General features: G+C 45.8%; 2 protein-coding genes across 2 annotated transcripts in view; one reads left to right on the forward strand and one right to left on the reverse strand.

The window, feature by feature from the left end:
- LOC144604420 (transcriptional repressor scratch 1-like) overlaps nucleotides 1–26,867 on the forward strand; it is a 40,007-nt gene extending 13,140 nt beyond the window's left edge. The window contains exon 2 of the mRNA XM_078418813.1: nucleotides 21,289–26,867. Coding sequence (XP_078274939.1) covers nucleotides 21,289–22,001 — 713 coding nt within the window. The 3' untranslated portion in view covers nucleotides 22,002–26,867. The remainder of the gene's footprint in view (nucleotides 1–21,288) is intronic.
- The window catches only part of LOC144604424 (uncharacterized), a 267,429-nt gene that overhangs the window by 98,125 nt on the left and 141,580 nt on the right, over nucleotides 1–27,724 (reverse strand). The window lies entirely within an intron of this gene.

A 27,724-nucleotide genomic window follows, 5' to 3' on the forward strand; every position in this document is an offset into this window, starting at 1 on the left:
ACTAAATTAAACTAAAGTAAAATAAACTAAACTTAACTAAAGTAAACTATTTCCTACACGTTCTACACCACACTTCTTGCAGCCTGCAGACCTAACAGTCTGGGGGTCTGACTGATCAAGCCATGCTGATTATCCACAAACAGTAACTAGTTCACAGCGGCAGATTCCACGTCCCGGATCTGCTCTTGTCCGTTGATCTTTAGACAGCTTTATACAGCTTACTGTATTCAAGTGTCTCTGCTGACCGGTGAATGGATTGAGATGATTTTACAAAATAACAAGATTCAGGGACAGTCCTCCAGATCCAGGGAAGCTTCTTCTCAGCTGTTATCAGGCAACTAAACTGCCCTCTCACCATCTGGGGCATATTGAATGGCAGGGCAGGGTTGAGAGACCAACAGTTAGGGTTGGGACTGAAATCTGAAGAAGGGTCCCAACCCGAAATGTCATCTCCAGATTCAGGAACAGTTCCTTCCCAGCTGCTACCAGGCAACTGAACCGTCTTCTCACCAACTAGAGAGCGGTCCTGGCCTCCCATCTACTTCATTGGAGACCTTTGAACTCTCTTTAATCAGACTTTACTGGACTTTATAGTGCAGTAAACATTATTTCCTTTATCCTGTACACTGTGGGTGGCTTGATTGTAATCATGTATGGCCTTTTCTCTGACTGGATAGCAGGCAACAAAAAGCTTTTCACTGCACCTTGGTACACGGAACAATAATAAACTAAACTACAATTATTAAAAATAATACAATTAGAAACAATTTCAGTGCTAGAAATTCATGTTTTAGAATCATAGAGTCATATAATACAGAAACAGGTCTTTCGACCCACCTCGTCCCACCTTGATCTGTTGCTCCCCTTCCTCTCTATACACCAACTAGTCCAGCACTTAATCAGAGGTCATTTGAATCTGGGCATTGGTTCACTGTCTGGATTCACTGTTATAGAGACAGCTGCTTCCCGAGGCTTCCATAGCTAGCACCATGGGGTCAGTGAGTCATACAGCACGGAAACAGGCCCTTAGGCCCATGCCGACCAAGATGCCCTACCTAAGCAAGTCCCATTTGCCCACGTTTGGCCCATATCCCTCACCATTCTTCCTATCCATGTACCTGTCCAAGCGTCTTTTACATGCTGTAATTTGTACCTGCTCCAACTACTTCCTCCGGCAGCTCGTTCCATATACCCACTATCCTCTGTGTTCAAACGTTGCCCTTCAGGTTCCTATTAATTCTTTCCCTTCTCACCTTAAACCTATGTCCTCTGTTTTTTGATTTCCTTACTCTTGGTAAAAAACTGTATTCACCCTGGCTAAGTATTTAAACAAGGCACATTTCTTATAAGAAGGGTACAGCTTTCCAAAAAAATATTATCTATATACTAAAACTCGTTTGTTTGTTTGTTCCTGAACTACAGCCAAAACAGTACACGATAGCGCGACAATGTTAGGCCCACCTTACTCACCGTCGTCCTTTTGGTGCTAATGGAAGAAGTTTCATTGAAATCGGTGTTCTATTTTTAAAGTTATTCACATTTAAAAGTTTAAATCTATCTCCTAGGGAGGGAGGGGGGAGAGAGGGAGGGAGGGGGGAGGAGGGATAAGGGGGGTTGAGGGGGATGCAGTGGGAGGAGGGAGGGGGAGGAGGGAGGGTGAAGGGAGGGGAGGGGGAGGTGGGGGAGGGAGGGGGAGAGGGGAGGAGGGAGGGGGGAAAGAGGGGAGGAGGGAGGGGGGAAAGAGGGGAGGAGGGAGGGGGGAAAGGGGGGAGGGGGGAGGAGGGAGGGGGTGGAGGATTGTGGGGGAAGGGAGGAGGGGGAGGGGAGGAGGGGAGGAGGGGAGGAGGGGAGGAGGGGAGGAGGGGAGGAGAGGGAGGGAAGGGGTGGGGGAATAAGGGGGAGGGAGGGAAGGAGGTGGAGGGGAGGGAAGAGGGAAGGGGAGGGAGGGGGGAGGGGGGGGAGGGTGAGAGGGGAGGGGGAGGTGGGAGGGGGGATGGGTGAGAGGGGAGGGGGAGGGGGGGAGAGGGGAGGGGGGGGAGAGGGGAGGGGGGGGAGTGGGGGAGGAGAGGGTGCTGCACCAATGCAGGAGAGGTTTGGGCCCAATGGGTCCACTTGGTCTAGTTTAATATAAAAAAACAAGTAATACTCACATTGTAGATTGTAGGAGGAAGTTGTGCGTGTTTTTTTCACTGAAGAAAGATTTCCTTTGGATGACACCTTTCACACACTCAGAATACTTTATTTTTTTCAGTCATTGATAAGCTTCGTTTCCTGAGGCTTCATAGCGAGCACCATTGAGTCAGTGAGTCATACAGCATGGAAACAGGCCCTTCGGCCCAACCTGTCCACGCTGACCAATGCCTCATCTACACTGGTCCCACCTCCCTGCGATTGACCCATATCCCTCTGAACCTTTCCTATCCCCATGTACCTGTCCAAATGTTTCTTAAACGTTGTGATAGTCCCTGCCTCAACTACATCCTCTGGCAGCCCGTTCCATACACTTACCATCCTTTGTGTAAAAGTTGCCCCTCGGGTTCCTATGAAATCTTCCCCCCCCCCCCCCCCCCCCCCTCGCCCCCTCGACAGGTTGGTGGGTTAATTGCCCCTGGTGTGAATCTGAAGCTCGGGGGAGTTGATGGGGAGAGTAAAATGGAATATGTCAACACTGTGGCATTGACACGACAGACTGAAGGGTCTCAGGTGCCAGATTCTAAGGCCCTGATCTTATCATCATCAATCTTTCCACAGCCTGCTGTTATCAAAGGTCTTTGCACTTTTCTCAAATATCTGTGCTGATCGATAGAATGGATTTAGATAATTTAAAAAATATATATATTTAAAAATAATATAATCACAAACACGCTTAAGTGCCAGAAAATAACTTTAAAAAAAAACTTTGTTGGCACCAGAAACATGGTGACTCTTTGTGTATAAGAAGATAACTGCAGATGCTGGTACAAATCGAAGGTATTTATTCACAAAATGCTGGAGTAACTCAGCAGGTCAGACAGCATCTCGGGAGAGAAGGAATGGGTGACGTTTCGGGTCGAGACCCTTCTTCAGACTGATGTCAGGGGGGCGGGACAAACGAAGGATATAGGTGGAGACAGGAAGATAGAGGGAGATCTGGGAAGGAGGAGGGGAAGGGAGGGACAGACACAGTGACTCTGTGTACTGCCCAGGTGAGGTCTGCTATATGATTTTACCTGTTGTGTGCAAAAATAAAGAATTTCACGGTTTTACACAAAGAATTATACATGTGACAATAAAGTATTATTGAATCATTGAATAGATTAGTACATTCTCTCACATTTTTTTTTTTAACAAAGCATCTTTCTTATATAAAGACCACAATATATAGAGCTTAATTTGAAAACCATGGAATACTAACACTGCGTTATTGATGTGAGAAGTTTTCTTTCTCACAAGCACAACCCAAAAGGTCTGAACTGAGACATAACAAAGAGGAACTCTTATGACAGAGCAATAACACAAAATTATTCTAAATAATTAATAAACTGCTCAGACGCATCCTGTCATCATTAATATGTGTTTATTAACCAAGAGGATAAACCAGATTTAAAGTTGGGAAAGTTATGGTTATGTGAACACCCCTCATCCTCCTGCACTCCAAGGAATAACGTCTCGGTCTGCCCAACCTCTCCCTAGAGCTCATGCCCTCGAGCCCTGGCCACGTCTTCGTAAATCTTTTCTGGATTCTTTCCTCTCTAACGATATGGATTTTTTTTTTCCAACTGGGACAACCCTGGACCCAGTAACAAAAGGTATATTAAGTGGGGTCTCTGTACCCAAACACAATGTAATTTAGCAAAAATATCAGCCATTGATTGCAAAATTCTGCATAGACGAATTTTAAAACATTGGTTCTAATGAGAGGTTTACAGCAATGATGTTCTGGGCCTCCTCTACAGTCAAAGGGAGACCACGAGCAAATTGGAAGAACAGCACCTCATATTTCGCTTGGGCAGCTTACAACACAGCGGTATGACTTTTGATTTCTCTGATATCAAGCAAACCTCTGCAATCCCTCTCTCTCTTTCTCAATAGTTTAAAGTTCAAAGACCGCCCCTCCCCCACCCTAGTCATCCTACCAGTTCCACTGTTCAATCCTGGTATCCCTGTCATTATTCCATCTTCCCCAGCCAACAATGGGCCATTATTGTCCCCACTCTTCTAGGTTCAGAACAAATCAGGGTCTCAACCTGAAACGCCACCTATTCCTTTTCTCCAGAGATGCTGCCTGACCTGTTGAGTTACTCCAGCATTTTGTGTCTATCTTCAATGATAATTCCTCCTCTTCCTTCGAAGGTAGACACAAAATGCTGGAGTAACTCAGCGGGACAGGCAGCACCTCTGGAGAGAAGGAATGGGTGACGTTTCGGGTCGAGACCCTTCTTCAGACCCCATACATACTTCATGCTGCCTCGGCAAGGCCACCAGCAGAACCAAGCACAAGTCTTTCTAAACTAAAATCTCTAACCGAAACTAAAATAAACTTAAGAGTCTGAAGAAGGGTTCCGACCCGAACCATCATGTATTCCTTTTTTTCCAGAGATGGTGCTTGGCCCACTGAGTTACTCCAACATTTTATGTCTGTGTAAAATAAATGTATGAAGGAAGGACGATATAGTTCCAAGTCAACACATACTTAGAAGAAAACGTGTACATGCTGACTTTCCCCATATGCCTACTGTCCTTATCCATCTGTTGGAGGTCATGGATTTGGGACGTGCTGTCAAAGAGGCCTTGGCAAGCAACAGTGGAGCAATTTACAAAGTGCACATACTGTAACTATGGTGCACTGACAGTGAAAGGAATGGTAAATGGCGGAACTTGAATAGATCAGAAGGGAAAGAGACAGAGGAGAAATTAGTTACCTGAAGTTGGAACATTAAATATTTCATAAGAACATAAGTTCTAGGAGCAGAATTAGGCCATTCGGCCCATCAGGTCCATGGCGCCATTAAATCATGTTTGATCTATTTTTCCCTCTCAACCCCATTCTCCTACCTCTCCCCATAACCCCTGACACCCTAACTAATCAAGAATCTGCCAATCTCCACCTGAAAAATATCCATTGACATGGCCACCACAGCTGTCTGTGTCAATGAATACCACAGATTCACCACCTTCTGACTAAACAAACTCCTCCTTATCTCCTTTCTAAAGGTACGTCCTTTTATTCTGAGGCTACGGCCTCTGGTCCGAGACACTCCCACTAGTGGAAACATCCTCTCCACATTCACCAATCCAGGCCTTTCACTATTCAGTAAGTTTCAATGAGGTCATCTATCTAAACTCCAGTGATTGGAGACCCAGTGGCTTCCAAAGCTCATCATATTTTAACCCAATCATTCCTGGGATCATTCTTGTAAACCTTATAATATTTGTACTAAGCACGAAATGCTGGAGGAACTCACAGCGTCAGGCAGCATCTGTGGAGGTAAAGGACAGGTTGATATTTCGGGTTCAAACCCTTCTTTGGACGGATCGCAACCCTAAATATTGCCTGTCCATTCCCTCCTCAGATAGAGTCATACAGTATGTAAACAGGCACTTTTGCCCAACTTGCCCATGCCGACCAAAATGCCCCCATCTTAGTTAGTCCCACCTGCCCACATTCAGCCCATATCCCTTTAAATCTCTCCTATCCATGTACCTGTCCAAATGTCTTTTAAATGGTGTTCTAGTACCTACCTCAACTATGTCCTCTGGCTGATGTTTGACCCAGAGTCACTCCAGCACTTAGGGATTTGCTTAAGATTCCAACATCTGCAGTTCCTTGTGCGTCATAAAGTTTATGCTGTTGGGTTGTAGATGACTCAGATGGAATATGTATATCTAGTTTGTGTTTGGCCTCACCCTGGTAGAGGTGGAGGTCAATGACAGATGCACTCACCCAATCTATTCCTCTCATGATCTTACACACCTCTACAAGATCACCCCTCATCCTCCTGTGCTCCAAGGCATAATGTCCTAGCCTGCTCCACCTCTCCCTATAGATTGGGCCCTTGAGTCTGTTGTGATATTGCAAGGACTACTTTGTTGTATCACAAGGACTATTTTGTTTGCCCGCGTAGCAACATGTATATATGAGAATGACGTAATATTGGCGGGCACTCTGGTTCCAGGTGGCTGTGAAATAAATAGCCTGGATTTAAGCTCCAGCTTTCAAACCTTTAAACACGTGTACTTGTGGTCAGTCCAGAGTCATAACAACAGTTTAACAGATAACGGACCACGAAGTACAACATGGTGGCAGCGGTGGGATACGAACCCACGACTCCGAAGAGACTGCCTCCCCACCGCTGCCACCATGTTGTACTTCGTGGTCTGGTATCTGTTATACCGTTGTTAGGACTCTGGACTCACCACAAGTACACGTGTTTAAAGGTTTGAAAGCTGGAGCTTAAATCCAAGCTGTTTATTTCACGGCCACCTGGAACCAGAGTGCCCGCCAAGATCACGTAATTCTCATATATACATGTTGCTACGCGGGAAAACAAAATAGTCCTTGTGATACAACAAAGTAGTCCTTGCAATATCACAACAGAGTCCTTTCTCATATGTTAGATTCTCCCTTGAATACAGTAAACCACAGGACCCTTAGGAGCATAGAGATCTTGGGGTGTATGTCAATAGCTCCAAGAAGGTGGCAATACGAGTAGATAGAATGGTAAAGAAGGTATACTTCATCGGTCGGGGCATTGCATATAAAAATCATGTTGTATAAACCTTTGTTTTGGTTACATTTGGAGTGGTGACACAAGTTGATAGAGTGGTAAAGAAGGCATATACAATGCTTGCCTTCATTGGTTGAAGCATTGAGTATAAGAAACAAGAAGTCGTGATGCAATGTTAAAGGATTTTGTCCAAGTTGCATTTGGAGTATTGCGTACAGTTCCGGTCACCCCATGCAGTCAGCACGAGGGTGCAGAGGAGGTTTACCAGCATGTTGTCTGGATTAGAGGGTATTATCTGTAAAGAGAGGTTGGATTGTTTTCTCTAGATCATCAGAGATTGAGTGGAGACAGATAGAATTATATAAAATTGTGAGAAGCATGGATAGGATGGACAGTCAGAACCTTTTTCCCCAAGATGGATATTAAAAATATATCAGAGGGCATAGCTTTAAGATGAGAGGGGCAATGTTTAAAGGAGATGTGTGGGGCAGGTTTTTTTTTCACACAGAGTGGTGGTGACTAGAATGTGCTGTCAGGGGTGGTGGTGGAGGTAGATATGATGGTGATATTTAAGAGGCTTTTAGATAGGTACATGGATATGCAGGGAATGGAGGGATATAGATTATGTGCAGGTCGGTAAGATTTGGTCTTGGTATCATGTTCGGCATAGACGTTGTGGGCTGAAGGGCCTGTTGCTGTGCTGGACATTGATGTGGGTTTGAAGTAACATAAACCAGACTAGGTAAGGATATGAAGAAGGGTCCCGACCTGCAACGTCACCCATCCGTTTTCCCCAGCGATGCTGCCTGACGTACTGAATTACTCCAGCACTTTGTGTCTACCTTAGGTAAGGATGGTAGATTTCAATTCCGTAAAGACCATCAGTGAAAGAAGAGGGTTTTAATAACAATCTCGTAGTATCCTGATCATTATTAATCTCGCTAGCTCTATATTTCAGCTTCATTATTAATTGAAATAAATTACTTGGCTGCATTGTGGGATTTGAACTCCAGAGACCACAAAAGATGCTGCAAAAATGAATATTTTCATTTAGATTATGTAATGTGGCGATATCAACTCTGACTTAGCCCTGTGCTTTAAAAAGTACATTTGCTCCCTCCACTGCGGTACATTAGTGTCCTAAATATACATTGCACATCCCTGACTGCAAAACAAGCTGGGATATATCCCTGGTTAGTAGTTGGCATGTAACAAGGATACATTGCCCTGTAAAGCCAAACAAAATGGGGTGGCACGGCAGTGCAACGCTGCCTCACAGCGCCAGAGACCCGATTTTGAACCTGACTATGGGTGCTGTCTGTGCGGAGTTTGTATGTTCTCCCAGTGACTGCGTGGGTATTTTCCAGGTACTCCGGTTTCCTCCCATGTTCCAAAGATGTGCAGGTTTGTAGGTTACTTGGCTTCCGTAAATTGTCCCTTGAGTGTAGGATAGAACTAGTGCATAGGGTGATCGCTGGTCGGCACACACTCTGTGGGCCGAAGGGCCTGTTCCAACGCTGTATCTTTAAACAAAACTAAACTAAAACCAGTGACTAATCTGGGATGTAACCAGTGGGAGAAATGGTCACCCTATAGTCCCAGCGATGCTACATATTTCTTCCCACAGTTTATACAGGTCTTCCCTGGGTTATAAATACAAGACTTATGGACATCTGTACGTACTGCCAAGCTCCCATAACATTTTTTAAAATTCGGAAGTCAGATGCATATGGGGATTGCTGGTCAGCATTGGAGTCGGTGGGCCGAAGGGCCTGTCTCCACACTGTATCGCTAAACTATCTCCAACCTAAACTAAGTCACTGCTGCTTGGTTAATGTTGCTTGTTAGCGATGCCGCCTGTCCTGCTGAGTTACTCCAGCATTTTGTGTCTACCTTCGATTTAAACCAGCATCTGCAGTTCTTTCCCACACATGTTAATGTTATAGTTCCGTGTGGAGATTTTTACTGAGAAGTAAAGGTAGAGAGTTGACAACATTTTTGCAAGACTTTTAGATTTTTGGTTTTGTTTTAGAGATGCAGCGCAGAAACGGGCCCTTTGGCCCACCAAGTCCGAACTGACCAGCGATCACCCGGTACGCTAACACTATCCCACACACTAGTGATCATTTACAATTTTTTTTACCAAACCCAATTAACCTACAAAGATCTATGGCTTTGGAATGTTCGAGGAAACAGGAGCACCCGGAGAAAACCCACGAGGTCACGGGGAGAACGTACAAACTCCGTACAGACAGCACTTGTTGTCAGGATCAAACCCAAGTATCTAGCGCTGTAAGGCAGCAATTCCTTAAATTCCTGTGCCACCATGCTGCCCCTCCCATGGGATCCATTCCAATTTATCTTATATACCCAACTAGGAATCTGAATATCTCAAGACTCAAAAGATTGCAGATGCTGAAATCGTGAAAAAAAAAACATACTGTTGGTGGAACTCAGTGGGTCAGGCAGCATCTCTGGAGGGAAATGGACAGTCAATGTTGGATTGGGACCCTTCTTCAGACCTGAACATGTAATCCAGGCTGGATAATTAATGCAGAACTGAAGGTTTAGGTTTATTATTGTCACTGAGGTACAGCGAAAAGCTTTGTTTTGCGTGCTCTCGACTCATCAGCCTATCAAAGCCCCCTCACCTTTATCAGCCCGTGACCTGCCATGCTTCGTCCTGCCTCTCCTCTCTTCCAGCTGCCTGCCTGAAATTTTGAAGGAGGGTCCCGACTTGAAACATCACTGTCCATGTTCTCCAGAGATGCTGCCTGACCCGCTGAGTTACTCCAGCAACACGTCTTTTAGGGAGAAGGAAGGGCAGGAGCAAATGGAAAGGGAGAGCAACAAAGGCAGGGAGGGGGGAGTGATCGACCAGGAGAGGGAATGAGGGAATGGTAGGAAGAAGGATGTACTCCAAAGACGTAGAGGTTTGTAGGTTAATTGACTGGGTAAATGTAAAAATTGTCCCTAGTGTGTGTAGGATAGTGTTAATGTGCAGGGATCGCTGGGCGGCGCGGACTCGGTGGGCCGAAGGGCCTGTTTCCGCGCTGTATCTATAAAAAAATGGATGGGATGGAGAGGTAGAGTGGAGGAGATAACGAGAAAATGGGCTACATAGCAGAGAGAGAGGACACTAAGAAAATAAAAGGCAAACAGAATTAACGAGAGAGGGAGAGAAAGTGTCACACATATTTTTACAATACAATAAGTTTAGCCCCTTTTACTGATGCCAACATCTTTTAAAATGAGTTAAATTCTTTTACTGCTGTGGTGGGATTAGAATTCACATTCTTTGGATTTACTGGAAGCACAAGCACTAGATCACAACAATCCTCTTCACATCTCAGAGCAGCAGTGCAGCAGGAGGGGAATGGAGGGAATGCACAGCTTGACATAGCATGCAAGCTAAAAATAAAAATAATTCATCCTGATGCCAAAAGTATTGCAGGTTCTGCATTAATAGTTTGCTAAATAGAGTCTAAGGACCTGAAATCACACTGTTAGTAACAAGGTTGTGAGATGTGTTTGTCTGGTGCTTTCACCGATTACTCCACCTAACAGCGATCATTGCACCCGAAGGCAATTCCCTCCAGACCAGGTGATGTGAGTGAATGAAGGCCACTTTATTGTAATGTGTATCGAGGTACAGTGAAAATCTTTGTTTCTGCACACAATCTGGTTAAATCATACAGCAGACTTCACCCAGGCAGTGGACAAAAGTCGCCGCGTTTCTTGTGTCGACAAAGTTTCAAAAAGTTCTTCGTTACAGTCGTATCTTCTTGCAGCGGCGAACCAGGACACAGATGGCCTGCCGTCGTTCTCAGTGCCCCCCCACCCCCCTCTTTGTTCTCGGCGGCCTCTCCTGCCGGGTCCCCCCAACGCCCGGTCCCCCTCTATTCTCGGCAGCCCCTCACCGGAACCCCCTCTGTTCTCGGTGCCCCCCACCGGCCCCTCTTTGTTCTCGGCAGCCCCCTGCCAGGTCCCTCATTGTTCTCGGCGACCCCCCCCGCCCCCACGCTGGGTCCTCCTCTGTTCTTGCCGGCCCGTCCGCCGTTCAGCTCCACAGCACATCCCGGGAGTCTTCTCAATTTGGTACATTGAACGATATGATAATATAAAGCAAGTCTTGGACACAGTGCTGGAGTAACTCAGCGGATCAGGCAGCAACTCTGGTGAACATGGATAGGTGATGATTCGGGTTGAGACCATTCTCAGACCCTTCTTCAGGCCCCAACCTGAAACCTCACCTATCCAGGTTCTCCAGAGATGCTGCCTCACCCACTGAGTTGCTCCAGCACTTTGTGTCCTTTTCTGTCAACCAGCATCTGCAGTTCCTTTTTCCTGTATAAAGCAAATTGTCCTGTTTACAGCACATGTTAAACCCTTATTTAAATATTGGATGGTGTGGTACAAATGTATCTATGGAACTGCAGAGCCACAATGCAGAGAACTATATTCTGCACCTTATATCTTCCCCTTTGCTCCATCTATTGTTCGTGAGTTTGACTTGATTGTATTTATAGATTGTATTATCTGACATGTTTGGATAGCATGCAAAACAAAGCTTTTCACTGTACATGTGCCAATAATAAACCTCTCCTAACCTAACAAAACCTTCACACACAAAATTAATAATTAGAGCTTGTTTTTTTACATTTATATTTTTAAATCAGTTGGGGGAAGTTTAGTCACCTTTTATTGGGTTATTAAAAAGCAGGTGTATCAATATTTTAAAGTGCAGCCAGATAGTTAATGATAACACGCGAATATTCAAGGATATATTAGAATTTAGACTTTTAGAGATACAGTGCAGAAACAGGCCCTTTGACCCACCGAGTCCGCGCCGACCAGCGATCATCCATACATTTGCACTATCCTCCAAACTAGGGACAATTTACAATTTTTTTACCACAGTCTATTAACCTACTAACCTATACATCTTTGGAGTGTGGGAGGAAACTGGAGCACTTGGAGAAAACGCACGCGGTCACAGGCGGAATGTACAAACATGTACAGACAGCACCCTTAGTCAAGATCGAACCCGGAACTCAGGTGCTGTAAGGCAGCAACTCTAACGCTGTGCCACCGTGCCACCCCTTCATCAACTACCAAAAACAAAAATCACCAGCACTTTTCACAAATCTGTTGTGTTTTGAAAAAGGAGATGAATAAAAGTATAATTTCCATATTGTGGGATTGTAGATCAAACAACACGGAAACAGGCCTTTTGGCCCAACATGTCCATGCTGAGCAAGTTACATAACTCAGCTCGTTCCACTTGCCTATGTCTGGCCATATCCCTTCAAACCTTCTCTAACTACCTACCTACCTATTCAAATGTCTTTTAAATGGTGTTATTGTACCTGTCTCCACCACTACCACCTTCAATATATACACCGCCATCTGTGTGAAAAGGTTGCCCCTCAGCTCCCTTTTAAATCATTCCCCCCCTCACCTTAACCCTACGCATCTGGTCAACTCTCCTACCCTGGGGGAAAGACTGTGGCTATTCACCTTATCTCTGCCTGTCATGATTTTATATACTATGCAACTTCCGTGGGCTCTGGTTGGGCTGTTTCTTGATTAATTGTTCAAGTTGGGTTCGTTTTGGCAGGTACATCACAACATTTAAAAGGCATTTGGACAGGTACATGGATCAATGGACAGGTTTAGAGGGACATGGGTGAAATGAAGGCAGGTGGGACTAGAGTAGATGGGACATGTTGGCCGGGTGGACAAGTTTGGTCGAAGGGCCAGTTTCCACTCTGTATGACTCTGTGAATTATGGCCAGCCTGGTTCAGTATTTTAACCAGCACAGGATGATTTGCGTATTCACTAATGCACTTTCTCTGCGCTTTATCACGATGTGTTGTTTAATTCTCAAACTGACCGAGGGTATGTTTGAAATTGCCATTGGCACAGCGAAGGGTGGGTTTGATAGGGGTAAAATGGGTAAAAATGATATGCCCAGTGGTTTGTGTTGGGATTAGCTATGGTCTGCTCAGGATAAGGTTGGATTTAATTTTGTATCAAAATATATACCTCTACAAGGTCACCACTGAGCCTCCCACACTTCAGAGTGATCTGTACAGCACAAAACAGGCCAATCGGCCCACCTTGCCTACACCTCAGGAAGAAAGACTCAGCATATCCAGCCTCTCCTTGTGGGCATGAATCATGGGGGAAATAGGGTGAACGCACAGTGTCTTTACCCAGAGGAGTAACCAAAGTAGTGGCCAAAAATGTTGATGAGGTCAGGGCTGTTGATGTTGTATATATGACTGGATCCTGGACTTCCTGCTGGAACGACCGCAGGCAGTGAGAATGGGCCCGCACCTGTCCTCCACTATCACCCTGAGTACCGGCACACCACAGGGCTGTGTTCTGAGCCCCATGCTCTACTCCCTCTTCACACACGACTGTGTTCCTGCATTCGACACCAACACCATTGTCAAGTTTGCAGATGACACAACGGTGATCGGGCTGATCACCAACGGGGATGAAACAAACTATAGAGCGGAGGTGCAGAACCTGGCGGACTGGTGCTCGGATAACAACCTGTCCCTAAATACCACCAAGACCAAGGAGCTGATCATCAACTTCCGTAGGTCACATAACGGGGAATATGCCCCGATCTCTATCAACGGGGTCAGTGTGGAGAGAGTGTCCAGCTTCAAGTTTCTGGGCACTCACATTTCGGAGGACCTAACATGGTCCAATAACACTGCTGCGCTGGTCAAGAAGGCACAACAAAGACTGTTCTACTTAAGAACACTGAAAAAGTCTGGTCTACCCCAACAGCTGCTGACGACCTTCTACCGCTGCACCATAGAGAGCATCCTAACGCATGGAATCCCTGTGTGGTACCTCAGCTGCACGGAGGCAGAAAGGAAAGCTCTACAGCGGGTAGTCCATAGAGCTCAGAGGGCCATCGGAACACAGCTACCAGACTTGGAGGGCATCTACAACACACGATGCCTCAGAAAAGCCACCAGCATCCACAAAGACCCTTCACACCCCTGCAACAGTCTGTTCGAACTCCTTCCATCGGGCAGACGATACAAGGCCTTCTATGCCCGCACCTCCAGACTCAGGAACAGCTTCATCCCCAGGGCCATAGCTGCTATGAACCGGTCCTGCTGAGCCGGATGGCCACAACGCATAGATCAACTTGCACTTTACCCTGTCCAAAACTGTTACAACTGTTCGTTTCGTTGGGTTGCTGCTGTCTAAATTACCTAAATTATTGCATCGTATGGGAGGCGCATTCCCAATCTCGTTGTACCCCTGGGTACAATGACAATAAAGATATATTGTATTGTATTGTATTGTATTGTATGGACTGCAGCAAGACATTTGACAAGGTTCAGCTTGGTAGGTTGCTCTGTGACCTACACAGTGAATGGCATGGCTCTGGGGAGTGTTGTAGAGCAGAGGGATCTAGGAGTGCAGGTACATCGTTTCTTGAAAGTGGCGTCACAGGTAGATAGGGTGGTGAAGACGGCTTATTGGCCATCATCAATCAGTGTATTGAGGATAGAAGTTGGGAGGTTGTGTTACAGTTACACAAGACATTAGTGAGGCCACATTTAGAGTAATGTGTTCAGTTTTGGTCACCTTATTGTCGGAAATATGTTGTTAAGCTGGAAAGAGTGCAGAAACGTTTTACGAGGATGTTGAGGGCCTATAGGGAGAGGTTGAGCATGCTAGGACTTTATTCCTTGGAGCACAAGAGGATGAGGGGTGATCATAGAGGTGTACAAAATCATGAGAGGAATGGATAGGATAAATGCGAAGAGTTTTTTACTCAAAGTGGAAGAATCGAGAACCAGAGGACATAGGTTAAAGGTGAGGGCGGAAAGGTTTGACAGGAACTTGAGGGGCAACTTTATTACACAAAGGTTGGTAGGTGTATGGAACGAGCTGCCGGAGTGGTAGTTGAGGCAGGTACTATCACAATGTTTAAGAAACCTTTAGATAGATACATGGATAGGATAGGTTTAGAGGGATATGGGCCAAACGCTGGCAGGTGGGACTAATGTAGATGGGGCATGTTGGTCGGCGTGGGAAAGTTATGCCGAAGGGCTGTATGACTATGATTCTATGACTGTACCTGTAACCATCTCACAGATTCAACCGATCCACCCAAGTAATATGACACAGGCGAGTGGTAAAATAATAGTCTGCCACATTGACTTATAGGGTAAAGTAAAAAGGGCTGTCATTTATCATCAGCCCAATACAGTACTCTTGGGTAAACCAGTTCACTTAAATTGAGTTTGGTTTTGCAGACAGCACAAAGTGCTGGAGTAACTCAGCGGGTCAGGCAGTATCTCTGGAGAACGCGGTCTTGCAGATTCTGAAACAGGCCCTCAAGTTGAATTTATAGTAATTTGTATAAGTACGCTGAGGTACTGGTACAATGAAGACATGGCTTGTGTCATCATCTCAGACACATAGAAATACAGCCTCAAAAAGGCACCTACTTTAAATTAAGGAAATTACCATTAAATTAATGATTGTCTTACTTTTGGATCTGGGCCAAGGATGTCATTCAGAGAAGAAAATCTATTCATGGCTGAGGTATGACTCCAGACAAACTTCCAAACCAGGAAAGATCAAAGTCTAGTTTAGTTTATTGTCACATGTATCGAGGTACAGTGAAAAGCATTTATTGCGTGCTAACCAGTCAGCGGAAAGACAATACATGATTACAATCGAGCCATCCACAGTGTACAGATGCAGGATAAAGGGAATAACGTTTAGTACAAGATAAAGTCCAGTAAAGTTTAATCACAGATAGTCCGAGGGTCTCCAATGAGGTAGCTAGTAGCTCAGGGCTGTTCTCTAGTTGTTGGTAGGGTGGTTCAGTTGCCTGATAACAGTTGGGAGGAAACTGCCCCTGAATCTGGAGGTGTGCGTTTTCACACTTCTATAACTTTTGCCCGATGGGAGAGGGGAGAAGAGGAAGTGGCCGGGGTGCGACTCGTCCTTGACTGGTGGCCTTGCTGAGGCAGCGCGAGGTATAAATCAAGTCAATGGAAGGGAGGTTGGTTTGTGTGGTGGTCTGGGCTGCATCCACAATACTCTGCAATTTCTTGGAATTGGAAAGAAGGAACTTTCCATCTTGGAAAGATGGAGCTGTTCCCAATCCATGCTGTGGTGTATCCTGATCAAATGCTTTCTTGGGCGCGCTAGGGATAGGGATAGGGATAGGGATAGGGATAGGGATAGCTGACGTTTTGGGTCATGACCCTTCTTGACGCTAGGGATAGGGATAGCTGACATTTTGGGTCATGACCCTACTTGACGCTAGGGATAGGGATAGCTGACGTTTTGGGTCATGAGCCTTCTTCAGACTGAAGAATCAGTAAAAATTTGAAGAAGGGTCTCGACCTGAAACGCCATCTATTCATGTTCTCCAGAGATGCTGCCTGACTCGTTGATGTTACTCCAGCACTTTGTGTCCTTTTGAGTATTAACCAGCAATTGTAATTCCTTTTTTCGACGAGATGAAAGGGTTTGTAGGTTAATTGGCATCTGTAAATTGACACTAGTGCGTAGGGAGTGGATGAAAATGTAGGATGATGTAGAACTAGTGTGAATGGGTGATCGATGGTTGGCATGGACTTGGTGGGCTGAAGGGCCTGTTTCCATGCAGTCTCTCTACACTATACTGTTTATGCAGTTCTTTCAGGAAAGGTGTAGCAAATGGCAGACTCTCTCAAAAGACAGTGGTATAACTGGTAGAGCTGCTGACCCATAGTAGGAGAAACCCAGATTCATTCCTTTCCTTGGGGGCCGTTTAGTTTTGTTTAGTTTGCTTTAAAGATACAACGAAAACAGGCCCTCTGGCCCACGGAGTCCGTGCCGACCAGCAATCCCCGTACACTAGCATTATCCTACACACTAGGGTCAATTTACAACTTTATCGAAGCCAATGAACCTACAAACCTGCACGTCTTTGGAATGTGGGAGGAAACTGGAGCACCCGGAGAAAACCCATGCGATCACAGGGAGAACGTACAAACTCCGTACAGGCAGCACCCATGGTCAGAATCGAACCCGGGTGTCTGGCGCTGTAAGGCAGCAGCTCTACTGCTGCACCACCGTTCCGTCAGGGGCTGTCTGTGTGCAGTTTGCACGTTCTCCCTCCAGATACTTCGGTTTCCTCCGCCATCCCAAAGATGTTTTGGTCAATTGGCTATTGTAAATTGCCCAAAAGAGTAGGTGAGTGGTGGAAACTGGGAGGAAGTTGATGAGAATTTTTTTAAATGGCATTAATGTGGGATGTGTAAATGGGAAATTGATGGTCAGCATGGACTCAGTGGGCTGAAGGGCCTGTTTGTGTGTTGTATCTCTCTGTGCCAGTCACACACACGCACACACAATGGGTTAATACTCTTACAGTTCAGTCCAGCAAACTACCTGGCTTTAACAGCGACAACAATGGCAGATTACTCATTTATACAGCATCGTTAAAGAATGTCACAATGCACAACAAAGTAATCAGACAAAAGGTGATGGTGAACTACACTAGAAATTATTGTGACTGATGAGTTTGGTCAAAGAAATCAGCATCTGAAAAATGCGAGAGTGGATTCCAGAGCTAGGATCTTGGTAGCTGTAGGCAAAAGCATCAGCTACAGAGCAGCTCAATCTATTGAAATAATGGTGAATCTGTGGAATTCATTGGCACAGATGGCTTTAGACTTTAAAGATACAGTGTGGAAACTGGACCTTCGGCCCACTGAGTCGGCTCCAACCTGTAATCCCCTTACACTAGCATAATCCTACACACTGGGGACAATTTTACCAAAGCCAATTAACCTATAAACTCGTACGTCTTTGGGGTGTGGGAGGAAACCGGAGCACCCAGAGAAAACCCACGCAGCCATAGAGAGAACGTGCAAACGCTGCACAGACAGCACCTGTAGTCAGGATCGAACCCGGGTCTCTGGAGCTGTAAGGCAGCAACTCTAATGCTGCACCATTGTGCTGCCCTGGTGGTGAATCTGGTGAATTCATTGCCACAGACAGCGGTGGAGGCCACGTCTTTGGATATTTTTAAAGCAGATATACGAGTAGGAAAGGTTTAGAGTGCAGAGGGACACACTCTAATTAATAAGGGTGTCAAAGGTTATGGGGAAAAGGCAGGAGAGTGGGGAAGATACATCAGCCATGATTGAATGGTGGAGTAGACTCGATGGGCCAAATGGGCGAATTCTGCTCCTATGACTTATGAAGTTCATAGAGTTAGAGAGCACAAACACAAAGGCCCTTCAACCCACTTTGTACATGCCGACCAGTGGGCTAGTCCTATTTGCTTGCATGTGTCCCTCTGCACTCTAAACCTTTCCTACCCATATACAGTGCATTCAGACCCCTTCACTTTTTCCACATTTTGCTACACTAGAGCCTTATTTTAAAATGGATTACATTTTTTTTTTAATCATCTATCTGCACACAATACCCCATAATAAAAAAGCAAAAACTGGTGTTTAGAAATTTTTGCAAACTAATTAAATAGAAATAACTGAAATATCATATTTACATAAGTATTCAGACCCTTTACTCAGTACTTTGTTGAGGCACCTTTGGCAGCGATTACAGCCTCAAGTCTTCTTGGGTATGACGCTACAAGCTTGGCACACCTGTATTTGGGTAATTTCTCCCATTCTTCTCTGCAGATCCTCTCAAGCTCTGTCAGGTTGGATGGGGAGCATCGATGCACAACTATTTTCAGGTCCCTCCAGAGATGTTCGATTGGGTTCAAGTCCGGGCTCTGGCTGGGCCACTCAAGGACATTCACAGACTTGTCACGAAGCCACTCCTGCGTTGTCTTGGCTATGTGCTTAGGGTCGTTGTCCTGTTGGAAGGTGAACCTCCGCCCCAGTCTGTGGCCCAGAACGCTCTGGAACAGGTTTTCATGCAGGGTCTCTCTGTACTTTGCTCCGTTCATCTTTCTCTCAATCCTGACTAATCTCCCAGTTTCTGCTGCTGAAAAACATCCCCACAGCATGATGCTGCCACCACCATGCTTCACCGTAGTAAGTATGGTATTGACCAGATGATGAGCAGTGCCGCTTGGCATTCAGGCCAAAGAATTCAATCTTGGTTTCATCAGACCAGAGAATTTTGTTTCTCATGTGCCTTTTACCGAGGAGTGGTTTCCATCTGGCCACTCTACCATAAAGGCCTGATTGTTGGAGTGCTGCAGATATAGTTGGCCTTCTGGAAGGTTCTCCCATCTTCACAGAGGAACTCTGGAGCTCTGTCAGAGTGACCATCAGGTTCTCGGTCACCTTCCTGACCAAGGCCCTTCTCCCCCGATTGCTCAGTTTGGCCGGGCGGCCAGCTCTATGAAGAGTCCTGGTGGTTCCAAAGCTCTTCCATTTAAAAATGACGGAGGCCACTGTGCTCTTCGGGACCTGCAATGCTGCAGAAATTGTTTTATACCCTTCCTCAGAATTGTGTCTTGACAAAATCCTGTCTCGGAGGTCTACAGACAATTCCTTCGTCTTCATGGGTTGGTTTTTGCTCTGACATGCACTGTCAACTGTGGGACCTTATATAGACAGGTGTGTGCCTTTCCAAATCATTCAATGAATTTAATTTACCACTGGTGGACTCCAATCAAGTTGTAGAAACATCTCAAGGATAATCAGTGGAAACAGGATGAACCTAAGCTCAATTTTGAGTGTCATAGCAAAGTGTCTGAATACTTATGTAAATGTGATATTTCAGTTATTTCTTTTTAATTACTTTGCAAAAATTTCTAAACACCTGTTTTCACTTTTTTATTATGGGGTATTGTGTGTAGATTGATGATAAAAAAAAAGAATTTAATCCATTTTAAAATAAGTCTGTAGCATAGCAAAATGTGGAAAAGGTGAAGGGGTCTGAATACTTTCTGAATGCACTGTATCTATAAAAAGAACAAAGTGTTGGAGGATCTCAGCATCTGCAGCTCCTTGTGTCTTTCTTTGGATTGCTCTCTTCTCGTGAAGGGTCATCTACTTAAAAAGTCAACCCATGGTTCCATGGTACTTTATTTGCCACATTGCAACGAGGTACAGTGAAATTCATTTTTGTATACAGTTCAGTACAAGTATCATTATACATAAGCACTTAGATAAGCTTCTCAGATACAGTACAAGTGTATAGCAATAGTAGATGGACACAAAATGCTGTAGTGGGTGGACAATTGTCAAATGGCTACCTGTCCTGCTGAGTTACTCCAGCATTTTATGTCTATCTTTGGTGTAAACCAGCATTTGCTGTTCCTTCCTACACTGTGTAGCAGTAGCACACAGAGGCTGTATTCAGAGTCGCCAGTTTGGCACCATTTTCATTCGAAGATAGACACAAAAAGCTGGAGTAACTCAGCGGGACAGGCAGCATCTCTGGAGAGAAGGAACGGGTGACGTTTCGGGTTGAGACCCTTCTCAGACATTCCACTGCCTCAGTCTGGAGTCGGACGACAGATCCCGACCTGAAAATCACCTGTCCAGTCCCTCCACAGATGCTGCCTGACCCGCTGAGTTCCTCCATCACTGTATTTTGCCCAAGATCCCAACAGCTGCAGGTCCTTGTGTCTCTCTTTGTTTTCCCTCTTCTGGTGAAAGGACTCTGACCTGAAACGTTAACCTTTCCTCTTTGTTCAGGTTCTGCCTCACTTGGTGTTTGTTGATTATTGATTTGTGTATAAAATCATGAGGAGAATAGATAAGGTGAATGCACAGTCTTTTACCCAGAGAAGAGGAATCAGGAATTAGAGGGAGTAGGTTTAAGGTGAGAGGGGAAAGATTTAATAAGAACCTGAGGGCAACTTTTTCACTCAGAGGGTGGTAGGTGCATGCCAGAAGAGGTAGTTGAGGCAGGTTCTATTAGAGTATTTAAAAGACATTTGGACAGGTACATGGATAGGAAAGGTTTATAGGGACATGGGCCAAATGTGGGTAAACGGGACTAGCGTAGATGGGGCATCTTGGTTGGCATTGACAAGTTGGGACCAGTGTAGATGGTGCATCTAGGTCAGAATGGGCAAGTTAGGATTAGTGTAGATGGGGGTCGCATTGGGTAAATTGGGAAGAGTATAGTGGGGGCATTTTGGTCAGGTTGGGCAAATTGGGACTAGCATAGTTGGGATATCTTGGTCTCCAAGAGCTAGTTGGAACTATCTTGGTCGACATAGTTGGGATATCTTGGTCACCAAGAGCTAGTTGGGGCATCTTGGTCGACATGGGAAAATTGGGACTGGCTTAAATGGGATATCTTGGTCAGCATAGGTTATTTGGGATGAGAGTAGATAGGGCATTTTGATCGGCATGGGCAGATACGGATTAGTGTAGATGGGGCATGTTGGCAAGCATGGGCAAATTGGGACTGGCATCAAGGGGGCATCTTGGCCGGATTAGGCAAATTGGAAGTAGCTTTGATGGGGCATTTTGGTTGGCATGGTCAGGTTGGGACAAGCGTAGATGGGGCATCTTGGTTGGCATGGGCAGATTGGGCAGAAGGGCCTCTTCCCATGCTGTCTGATTCTATCACTCTGTATCCCTCTGTGTCCAGGGTACATTCACAGCTACATCAGCCCGTCGGTGTATGACAGCGGAGCGGAGAGGCAGGGGGGAGCCGGGACCCCAAGCCCCATCTATACCAAAGTCAATGAGGTTTACAGTGACCCCGAGGCCCTGGAGCCCGACAGCCCGCAGTCAGAGTTCACCGCCGGCTACTTCAACGGCGAGGCAGCCGTCAGCGAGGGCTACAGCATGGACGCGTTCTTTATCACGGACGGGAGGTCGAGGAAGCGGCCGGAGAGCGCTGCCCGCACCGCCCAGCGGCACAGCTGCAGCGAGTGCGGCAAGACTTACGCCACCTCGTCCAACCTGAGCCGGCACAAGCAGACCCACCGCAGCCTGGACAGCAAGCTGGCCCGCAAGTGTCCCACCTGCTCCAAGGTCTACGTGTCCATGCCCGCCCTGGCCATGCACGTGCTGACCCACGACCTCAAGCACAAGTGTGAGACGTGCGGCAAGGCCTTCAGCCGGCCCTGGCTGCTCCAGGGACACGTCCGATCCCACACCGGTGAGAAACCCTTCGGCTGTGCCCACTGTGGCAAGGCATTCGCTGACCGCTCCAACCTCCGCGCCCACATGCAAACCCACTCCGCCTTCAAACACTTCCGCTGCAAGCGCTGCAACAAGACGTTCGCCCTCAAATCCTACCTGAACAAGCACTACGAGTCCGCCTGCTTCAAGGGGTCACAGGATGGAGATTCCTGAATGCCTGGGCTTCAAATGAAGGGGGGCAGGGGAGAGGGAGGGGGAACAGAATGCAAAAAAAAAAACACACGCACACACACACACAGTAGAATGAGAAAAAAGGATTTAAACAAAGCACCTTTCACCTCAAAGCAATACTTCCTGAGATTACTCTTTAAAAAAAAAACTATGCTGGATCTTTGATGAAAAGTTGAAAATAAAACCTCCAATAAGTTCAGCTTGCAAAGCTGAGGGCCGATACAAAATGCAAGCAAGGACTACTCTCGTCTCCTCTTCTCTTCTGCCTTTCCTTTGAACAAAGGACGGAAGAAATAGGATAGAAAGCACTGGGATATATTTGTGACAGTCAAAGCACATACGTGTGCCCAGAGCACACGTGGACACATTCACACGTACAAACAGGCATGTGCAGGTGCACAGACGCACACACGCGCACACACACACACACACACACACACACACAACTACACGTCCACACACACGCCCATGCATACACACACCGGTTACATTTGCTCTCCCAGAACATGCCAACGACACACATTGCTTGCATGCACGCACGCACGCACATGCAAAGATGACCTCTGTATTTTCGATGCTGCTTTTTTGCTAAAGGAGGGGGGAAAATATTTATTGCATCTTCCAAGATGATTGAATTGTAGTCGACATTTTAAAAACTGTTCACTTACGGGATGTTTATTGTTTCTGTTGATCTGCAGACGAGGAAATGTTTTTGAGTGTGTTGCTTGGTCAATGTGGAGCGTGACTGGAGGCAAATCTGTTTTTATTTTTACACAACGAGAACTGTTTGTGCCATTGCACTGAATTACTCTACAGTAGAATCCAGAGATTTGGCTGCTGACATGAACCTCTTACTTCAGCTTTAGGCTTTAGAGATACAGAGTGGAAACATGCCCTTCGGCCCACTGAGTCCGCGCCAACCAGTGACCCCCCGTACACTAGCACTATCCTACACACTAGGGACAATTTACAGAAGCCAATTAACCTTCAAACCCACACGTCTCTTGGAGTGTGGTAGGAAACCGGAGCACCCGGAGAATACTGACGTGGGTCACAGGCAGAATGTACAAACTCCATACAGTCAGCACCAGTGGTGCAGTGCTGCCAGAGCTCACCGGAGCACCACTCTGGCACCTCTGTAACCAGCGAGGAATTTAACAGCGGCCACTCCGGCACCAGTGACAGCTCTGGCACCTAAAAAATGAGCACTGCAACACTGGACAGCACCCGTAGTCATGATCGAACCTGAGTCTCTGGCGCCGAGGTAGCAACCACTGGACCGCCCCCAGTGTGTCCATGCGATGTGACACGATACTGTTGTAACCTTCTGGCAGCTAACAACCTAGGTAGCTGATTAATCAGTAATGTAGAACATAGACGGGTGAGGAATATAATTTCTGCATGATACATTCACCTGACTATAAGAGGTACAGAACTTACACAGCGTGGACAGGCCCGTAGTCTTTACCATATCTACATCACACACAGAACAGCACAGCACATGAACAGGCTCTTCTGCCCACAATGCCTGTGTTGAACATGATCCCAAGACCAACTCTTACCTGCCTGCACATAATCCATATCCCCACATTCCCTACATATTCATGTGTCTTTCCAAAAGCCCCTTAAATGTGACTATTGTATCTGCCTCCATCCACCACCACCACTGGCAGTGTGTTCCGGGCACTCACCACCCTATGTGTAAAAAGGTTGCCCAGCACATCTCCTTTAAACATTGCCCCTCTCACCTTAAAGCTATGCCCTCGCGTAGTTGATATTTACATCCTGGGAAAAAGGTTCTGACTGTCTACCCTATCTATGTCTCTCATCATTTTATACACTTCTATCAGGTCTCCCCTCAACCTCCAATGTACCAGAGAAAACAATCCAAGTCTGTCCAATCTCTACCTCTAGCCTCTGATCCAGGTATTTATGATCCATGCAAACCTTTCCCGCACTGCATTACCTCACCTTTATCACAATAAACAGCAGCCTCTACATTTTGCTCATCTGAACAGCCGGTTCCTCCGTGCTTTCTGATTTACAGCTCACTAGTTACCCATTCTGACTCTTGTCCTTGGGATCCACAATCTCCTATCTGTGTCACAAGTCCATGATGAGGTACTTCAATAGAGTCATAGAATCATACAGCATGGAAACAGCCTTTCAGCCCAACATGTTGGTCAAGATGCCCCATAGCCCTCTAAACGTTTCCTATCCATGTACCTGTCCAAGTGTCTTTTAAATATTGTTATAGTACCTGCCTTAACTAACCCCTCTGGCAGCTCGTTCCATGTACCCACCACCCTCTGTGAAAAAGTTGCCCCTCAGGTTCCAATTAAATCTTGTCTCTCTCACCTTGAACCTGTGACCTCTGGTTCTTGATTCCCTTATGCTAGAGTCATAGGTTCATACAGCCCGGAAACAGGTCCTTCGGCTCAACTTGCCCACACGTCCCATCTACACTAGTCCCACCTGTCTGCATTTGGACCATATCCCTCTAAACCTGTCCATTAATCCACGTATTCTGGGTAAAAGACTGTGGATTCACCGTATCTGTTCCCCTCGTGATTTTATGCACCACTGTAATATCTCTCCTCAGCCAAGGAATAAAGTCCTAGTCTGCTCAACAGTTCCCTAAAGCTCAGGCCGTTGAATCCAGGCAACATCCTTATAAATGTTCTCTGCACTCTTTCCAGCTTAATGACCTCCTTAATGTCGACAGTTTTACTGATTAAGCAGTAGCCCCCTTGAATCCAGTTCATTGAAGCAGTTGTTAACGTCAGGATCAAAATGTCTTCTGCAGGTATGCACTGTTTAAAGCCCCTACGATATATATTTTGCATCAGTGCTGAACTTGCGATATCCATAAGGAAGTTCATGTCATAGGAGGACAATTAGGCCATTCATCCCCTCAAATCTACTCTGCCATTCAATCATGACTGATCTATCCTTCCCTCTCAACTCCATTCTCCTGCCTTCTCCCCCTAACCCCTGACACCCTTACCAATCAAGAACCTGTTAATCTCTGCCTTAAAAATGTCTATTCACTTGGCCTCCATAGCCTTCTGTGGCAACAAGTCGCTTGGCCAAAAGGACACAAAGTGCTGGAGTAACTCAGCCAGTCAGGCAACATCTCTGGAGCACATGGATAGGCGATGTTTCAGATCGAGACCCTTCTTCAGAAGTACCTTGAAGATGGATCTTGACCCCAGCACTTTGTGTCCATTTTGTGTATAAACCAGTATCTGCTGTTTAGAGATAGAGTGGAAACAGGCCCTTCGGCCCACCAAGTCCGCGCCGACCAGCGATCCCCACACATTTACTCGATCTACACTCACTAGGAACAATTTACAATTATACCAAGCCAATTAGTCTACAAACCAGTATGTCTGGAGTGTGGGAGAAAACTGGAGCACCTGAAAAAAACACATGCAGGTCACGGGGAGAATGCACAATATCCATACAGGCAGCACCGGTAGTCAGGATCGAAGCTGGGTCTCTAACACTGTAAGGCAGCAACTCTACCGCTGCGCCACCCTTTAATTTCTTGGTCTTCCGTTCTTTGTTTCTACGGTTTGCTTGGCCAATTATAGTGTTCGCTGCATGTCAAGATGGAGTTAATCTTTGGTTACCTGCCAACACCCAACTGGTTGACCATGAAGCCTTTCAAAATGTCCAGCGGATGTGAAAGGCACTATGTAAATTATTTTTTCACAGGCCAAATTAAGCAAGTCAAATCAACTGGATTCTACTGTACATGAGCGTTGTAAAGTATTGTCATGGTTATTTTTTATTGCCAGGAAAGGGGAAAAACTGCTTCCACTGAACAGTGCAGAAGAAAATCCTTTATCTAAATTTTCCCCTTGCGTTCATATCACAAAGAAAAGTGATTGACTGATGCATATTACTGCCATCTACACTGCAAGCTGAAAGTGCCAACATACTACTTCTCCTGTGGTACATTGCCCCTTTATATTTATTGAACTAATCGTTTTTTGAGCCATGGATCATGAACACTTATGTTGTTGCCAAAGCGCTTGCCACTTTTGAAGAATAAAAGTATTTCTTTTCATTTAATTTTATGCAACTATTTATGTATTTAACTATTTATTTATTTATTTATGTCGCTTATTTATGAGGTGCACATGTCACCAAAAAGACCAGGAGTTTGTGTCAAGTTCCTGACAGCTGTGAACAAATTCTTTTTAAAATATTTAAGTGGTTTATTTTTCTTGTTGTTGAAATGCATAGGTCACTTGAGAAAAGGCAATTTTGGTGAAATGAGTGAATGTTGATATTGTAAATAAGGCACTACGCTGTATTCCAGCAATAATTCCATGATGCATGGCTTCCTTTCTTCTTTCTAGTTTATGGTATCGTTAAAAAAAGAGAATCCAGGTATTGACTGCAGTATTAATTAGCAATGGAAATCAGGGATCTTGCAGGGGTTCGCAAAGTGCTTTTGCTGATGAAATGTTAACCAGACTTCCAATGGTAGGATCTGTGTGTGGCTGTTTGTTGTTCTGCCTTCTCCCTTGGGTCAAGTCATGGGCACCTAAAGCTTGGCATCGACTCAATGGTCCCGAGACCAGTTTTCTTGCTGCTGGCTCTATGGATCGATGATTCAATGATAATTTATTGTCACATGTACCTAGGTACAATGAAATGCTGTGCTTTCTATACAACCAGGTAAAATCATACAGCAGACCTCACCTAGGCAGTACACAAGAGTCGCCATGTTTCTGGCGCCGACAAAGTTACAAAAAATTCATTGAACAGTTTTATCTTCTGCTCGCAGTGGTGAACCTGGCCTCCCACCACACGTGGCAGCAGACGATCCCCCCCCCCCCCCGCCGGGTCCCCCCTTCATTCTCGTCGGCCCTATGATGCTGTTCATAAGATCATAAGACAGAGGAGCAGAATTAGGCCATTCAGCCCGTCGAGTCTGCTCCGCCATTCAATCATGGCTGATCTGTCTTTCCCTCTCAACCCCATTCTCCTGCCTCTCAGTCATAACCTTTGACCCTTGACCAATCACTCTCCATGACTGGATAGCATGCAACAAAAATGCTTTTCACTGTACCTCAGTACACGTGACAATAAACAAACTAAATTATACTAAACAAATACACAATGACTTGGCCTCCACCGCTGTCTGTGGCAATGAATTCCACACATTCGCTACCCTCTGGCTAAAGAAATACCTCCTCCTCTCCATTCTCAAGGTACGTCCTGTTATTCAAAAGCTGTGCTGTCTGGTCCAAGACTCTGCCACTACTGGAAACATCCTCTCCATATCCACTCTATTCATGCCTTTCATTATTCGGTAGGTTTCACTGAGATACCTCCTCCGAGAAGATCTTAGTTACCATTTTCAATAATTCCACACTTTTAGTCTAAAGACCTAATTCCTGCTTTTCCATGGAGGGAGGATAGTTTGGCCCATGCCACCCCATGCCACCCCATTGATCAACCCCATTCCTCATTAGCAAACACTGGGCCCTCACAGCAAAACCTGGAATGTTCTGGAAAAGACAGGATTTTCCCCACACGGGCCTACATCACAAGGCCTCAGAAACTTGCCCAATATCTGAAGGCACGCCCATTCTGGAAGGAATTGAAATACAGATGGTGGGGTCGAGGGAGTCAATACAGCTACACTTCCCCTTTTATGATCGTGAAATTATGATTCATAAATTGTG

This window comes from Rhinoraja longicauda, chromosome 22 (genome assembly GCF_053455715.1).
Source record: "Rhinoraja longicauda isolate Sanriku21f chromosome 22, sRhiLon1.1, whole genome shotgun sequence".
Classification (NCBI taxonomy): domain Eukaryota; kingdom Metazoa; phylum Chordata; class Chondrichthyes; order Rajiformes; family Arhynchobatidae; genus Rhinoraja; species Rhinoraja longicauda.